The sequence below is a fragment of the Poecilia formosa genome, unplaced genomic scaffold (genome assembly GCF_000485575.1).
Source record: "Poecilia formosa unplaced genomic scaffold, Poecilia_formosa-5.1.2 Scaffold830, whole genome shotgun sequence".
Classification (NCBI taxonomy): domain Eukaryota; kingdom Metazoa; phylum Chordata; class Actinopteri; order Cyprinodontiformes; family Poeciliidae; genus Poecilia; species Poecilia formosa.
Window position 1 is genome coordinate 59,661 of NW_006800769.1, and position 5,990 is coordinate 65,650.

A 5,990-nucleotide genomic window follows, 5' to 3' on the forward strand; every position below is an offset into this window, starting at 1 on the left:
CCAAACATGACAAATCTCTCCTTAATCCACAAATCATCAACTTGTGTTCAGCTAGATGTTTCTCTATTCTGGACAAGTTAGTCAGAGTCATTTGTTATGCTGGTGGGGATGTTTGTTGATTATTTCAGAATTCACAGGTATATAACTGTTGTAAGAGGTGCAGCAGAGCATGCAGTGGATGAAAGACTAACTTGGGTGTCCTATAAAATCAAAGTCTTGATTATTATGTTGTATCTGAAAATGTGTTCTCCTTTCTCTTTTCAGTTTTTTTTCCAGATGTCTTTGGGTTGTGTGGTGAGAGTTTTTTTCCACACCATTAAGTCCACCAGATACCAAAAACCCACCAGAAATCAAAACTTGACGAGGGAACAATGGAAGACATGGACACCGGATTTTGTCATCAGAACATGTGCCAAAATGGCCAATACTGTAACCTGGGCAACCAAGAGAAATGCATTAGATGCTATGAAACCTCAACTGCAGAAAGTAATGGTGGAAGACTTAGGGTTCCTGATCAGTGCAGACCACAGAAGGTAGACATGGACCTCCAAACTCCTCAATCACAGATGACTTATCGTGTCACCAAATCAGCAGGGAAATCTTATTGTAGGCAAGGAGAGAGTAAAGCCCAGATGAAAGATAAGTGGGAGAGGCAAACATTGTGGAAGCAGGGAGAGGCAGAGAGATCTCCCTATACACAGCAGACAAATAGTGGTCGGGGGTTAATGCCAGTAAATGAGGAACAATCACTGTTAAAAGACCAGGTGAGGACCAATGTCCCCCAAGAACAATATAGAAAGAAAGGAAACAGAGAAAGTGCTATGGCTGAACAGCAACGTCCTTATCCACCTAATGACACCCCCTCTCAATTTCTGCCTCTGACATGCAATCCCATGCAAGACAGTCAAGATCCTGAAAGACCAAATGAAACAGATGAGATGCTGAATTCTGACTACACCAGCAATGTCTATTCCAAACCAGTTAGCTACTCTGCAGGCCAAGCTATTTGTGCAGCCTGTGAAAACTCAGAAAATGTATATACTGATTTGTATGAGATCTATTCATTCTCTGACCAAGTTTATGAAGAAATCTGTGATGTTCCAGGTTCACTTTTTCCATCTTTTTCAAATGAAAAACAGTCTCTAAATCAGAGAAAAATCAGCATTCAGCAATTGCAAAGTAAAGAGAGAGATAGGCATCACCATCTGAAAGAGGCTGTTGGCTCAAGATTGCATCACTATACCCAGCGCTCAGATGGTGAGTCAGACAGCCCAGAAAAGAATGCAGAGTTTGCCCAGTACCAAAGCACTGATAGCTGTGAACTGGATGAGGACAATGAACAATCTGTAACTGAGGTCAACCAAAGTCTAGGCCCTCCAAATCTTGGAAGCAAAGGAAAAGCTAAAAAACTGTCCCTAAAAGATCATTCTGAACCTACAACTCAAATCAGTTCAAACAAAAACTGCGAAGCCGCAAACCGGGAGGACTCAGTCACACACCAGGTTCTGAATTGTTCTGTGACTGAGACTTTATCAATGAAGAATAGCCAGGAGAAGGCAGATGCTATCTCTTTGGTCATTAAGGACATTAGGGAGGCTATTGAAGAGGTGAAGACAAGAACTATAAGATCCCCTTATACACCAGACGAACCAAAGGAACCAGTTTGGGTGATGAGACAGGATTTGAGTTCAAATACAGAGTATGATTTCCAGCCATGGCCTGGGGATTATGTAAGTACAAAGCTCTGATTTACACCACACATGATTATTTGAATTATGTTAACAGTTAACTTTAAGTCTAGGGTTCTTACACTCAGGGTAAATCAAGTGACTATCATTTAAGATGTGCGAGAAACAATTGTAGGAATACAAAGGATTGCTTTACACATTTGTTTCTCTTGGTGAATTCCCACATAACACAAAACATCCATATTTCCTCAGGTTTTCATTGAAATCAATGTTCCAGGATTCAGTCAATGTTCTGATAGTGAGTATCAGAACACTGACATGTATCCTCTCATAGATGAATAAGTTTAATGCATTCCATTCCATTCCACAAAGATGTAGAACAGACGGGACACCATCACTCATAATCAGTTTTCAGTTGTGATTTTAACAGAACTAAAATGTAAATAAAAAGAAATCACTCAAGTAAGAGTCAAAGCATAATTGGTATTTAAAAAAGGCAACTCAAATAAAAAGGTCAACACCTTTTACATGACCACATCTGACTTAATTTGTAAAAATTATGTAATTAGACAGACAAAAATAAAAATCATGATTGCATACCTGGTATCTCAAGGGAAAAATATCATTACAATCAAACAAATCCAATCACAATATATAAGGTATACTGTATACTAGTGGTCCTCAAAGTGGGTCCTCGAGGGCCGGCATCCTGCATGTTTTAGTTCTCTCCCTGGTTTAACACACCTGGATCAAATGATCCAGGCCTAAGAAGAACATTGACATGCTGACAAGGTTGTTACTATCAGCAGGGAGAAAACTAAAACATACAGGATGCTGGCCCTCGAGGACCCACTTTGGGGACCACTGCTGTATACTGTCACTTGACCTCCAAATTTCATGAAAGTAGAAAAAATGAGCTCATACATGTACATAAAAAAGCAGTCACACAGTTACATAAACTGTTTGACAATTTTTGGTTAAAGATAATTTTTGTTCATTTGTTATAACAATAACAATAATAATAATAATAATAGAGGTTTAAAGAATAGATTACGATTTGTACATTTTAAGAAACAATTTCCATTTAAACATTCTGTGAAAAACAGAACTAATTCAATTTTGTCAGGATGTGTGGTTGTGAACGGTGAGAGAGACGCCGGGGAACCCAGGTAGTCATGATGAGGAATGAAGTTTAATAATAAAGAAACAGGAACATAAACACTGGTAGCACGGGGAGCAGCAACTAACAGACTAAGACGGAGACCCGACCAGGAACACTGACAACAGGTGGGACTAAATACACTGGGAGGGTAATCACAGGAACGACACACAGCTGGGATCAATCAAGACAACACAGAGACTCAGGGGAAAACAGGACTAGACAGACAGAAACTCGAACTCAAAACACAGAACCTAACAAATTTCCTGTCCAGTATTCTCACAAAGTATTTGTCATGATCCGTGGTTTTCTGTGCGTTTTGAGTTTTCGATGTTTTCCTGTTTCCCTGTGAGTCTCTGTCCTGTCCTCCCCGTTGATTGCTCCCCAGGTGTGTCTCATTCCCTTAATTACCCCGTGTGTATTTAAACCCACCAGTTGTCTGTGTTCCTCGTCGGGTCCTTGTCGTTGTCTTTGTCTATTGTCTCAGTTTGTCTAGTTGGCCAGTTGTACTGCTAAGTCCTGGCCAACTAAGCTCCGCATCAGACTTCGTGACAGTGCTACCGGTAACTAGCTGTGTGCTCTAGTTCTTTCCCGTGCTGCCTGTCCTGGACTGTTGCTTGTGGATTATTGTCACTATTAAAACCTTTATTATCACCATCATACCTGGGTCTCTGCGTTCATCTCCTCACCATCAACTACACCGTTCATGACAGTATTACTGAGATCTGAAAAAAAAAAACACAGCATGTGTCCACATGAGGGATTGACCAAGGTCAGAATTAATACATGTGACAAAAGGACATGTGACATGTGACATGTGTCTTGTCCAAGAGTAATGAGTCCAGACTTTACTGAGGACGGTGTGCAACATGGACATGGCCTTCAAAGTTACCACTTATGAGCTTGAGACTTATATGTTGTCAATCAAGTGTTCACTACAAGATCCTCTCTACAGTTGGAAAGCAGATACAAAGCAAAAGTTAGAATGATGCACTTCATGAACATCACGTAAACTCAACATTCGCTTAAATGTTTGTCTCATCCTTACACACATGCATCTTCTCAATCAGTCATCATAGTAGCTACAACACTGACAAGGTTTTCTACAATATCAACAAAGACTGAAAATGTATACCCTTCTTAAAAATATAATCAAATATATCTGGAATTGTTTGCTTCTGTGAAATTAATCACTGCTTACCTCTAATCTGCCTTGGCAAGACTGTCCGAGTCATTGGGTCCAGGCTTTAAGACCAGTGAAACAGCGAGACATGGTGCATGGCTCAGGAGACTGGAACTTTAACCAGGCTGTACTGTCATTTCTGACTGAAAATAATGAAGTTCTTAAAGAGCTGTTGTTTGAAGGCAAGGTTACCCTCAGAGATCTTTCCTTCTAGCCTTCTCTTTGACAAGTTTCAGCAAGTTGCTCTCCTTCTAGGATATTCTTGCTCATTTGAAACCCAAAGTTTTTCCTGTCTTTCCGTAGTTTTTAAAAACATTTTCCACACACAATTTGTGTATGCAGTGAATAACAATAATGTCACTGCATTACGCATTACACATCCTAAATGTCATTTTCATAGGGAGTTGTTTAACCCACATGCAGAATAAGCCAGCAACACCATAATGAAAATATAATGATGGTGTAGGGTTTTCCCCAGAAAACTTACTAAGGCTGGTGGTCGTGGCATGGAGACAACATTGTGTTTTTGTATTAAAAAATGTTGACAGGAAATGTAAAATATTGCTGGGTAATTATGTAACTGGAAGACATTGCCGACCATACTTAAACCCACAACTATAGACTCTTAAACAACAAATCAAAAAAATACAACTAAAATACTGTAAATATCAATTATTTGCATTTTTGTTAAATCCAAATCAAATCATCAGTTAGTGGATCTAAAAGCACAAAGTAAAGCTGATCACATTTAGAATCGGCCCAAGACGTAAATGAAGTAAGAGAACTGAACTAAATTAACTAAACCATTAAATCAAATTTAACTGCATTGATATTCATTGCATATGCACTGAAGGCTTAACTTCCTGAAGGACTGGTGTGGACATGTCCCCAGTGGGGAATCCCCTCTCGATCCATGTTTCCCCATCAGATATGGTTCTTCCTGCATCTCCTTGCGGCTCCGCACCACCCAGTGCACATGTGTTTCAGCGAAGTTCACATTTTTTCACGTTTTTACAAATGCGTTCTCATCAGACACACAAAGGGTGCGTTCACACTGCAGCCTGAAGTGACTCAATTCCGATTTTTTTGACGTAATGCGACCTGTATCCGATTTTTTCATGGCAGTGTGAACAGCACAGGTCGGATTCTTTTTCGAATGTGACCCGTATCCGATACGTATCCGATTCAAATGCGACTTAACGTCCAGGCCGTATTCATCCGGACTGAACGTCACTGTTTCACAACAAATCTCACTATTCTGCATCCTGATACGCGCAAGCGGGAGGAAAAACAACAACCATGACGGATTATATGAGGATTAAGTTGTTAATATGCTGCTCCGGCCGGACAACAACTTCAAATAAGCTCCACTGTTAGCCTCCATGTTTACTTCCGCAAACACTGAGCACTTCTTTTTATGGCGGTTGGCAGAACACTGAGAACGCTGATGCTATTGCGCCCTCTACTGCGCATGCGGGACACTTTCAGGTCGTTTGCCCGTTCACACTGTAGAATGCATACAGGTCGCATTTACTGGCAGTGTGAACGGCCCCGGCAAAAAAATCGGAATTGCCAAAAAATAGGAATTGAGTCACTTCAGGCTGCAGTGTGAACGCACCCACACTGTAGTGGCCTTCTAGGTTCCAAAACCAAACATTTCCAACAAAGGCCCGTGGGTGGTAACATTTGATTTAATTCTTGCAAGCACTTCTGACTTGATTGTTTGAAAAAATACATTTGCTTTGTTTTTGTAAAAATATCGACAAAATAATTGCTAACAGTCTCTTTCAGCTTAGTTGAAAACAAAAGTTAACTTAATCTGACGTTTCAAGTTCAAAAAGTGATGAAAAACTTGTTTTACAAAAACGTTCCGTCATCACACAATTCTGCACAAAAATATCCGTTCATCCAAAGCCAAGTCTATCCTTGGTATGTCTTTTCTAGTCCGTTTAAGAATCAT

The 5,990-nt window shown here is 40.1% G+C and overlaps 1 protein-coding gene across 2 annotated transcripts in view; it reads left to right on the plus strand.

Moving 5' to 3' along the window:
- The window catches only part of LOC107834891 (amyloid beta A4 precursor protein-binding family A member 1-like), a 25,831-nt gene that overhangs the window by 5,263 nt on the left and 14,578 nt on the right, over nt 1–5,990 (plus strand). For both annotated transcript variants that reach the window (XM_016666875.1, XM_016666876.1), the window contains exon 2: nt 265–1,730. In XM_016666875.1, the coding sequence (XP_016522361.1) occupies nt 372–1,730 (1,359 nt within the window). In that variant the 5' untranslated portion in view covers nt 265–371. The remainder of the gene's footprint in view (nt 1–264; nt 1,731–5,990) is intronic.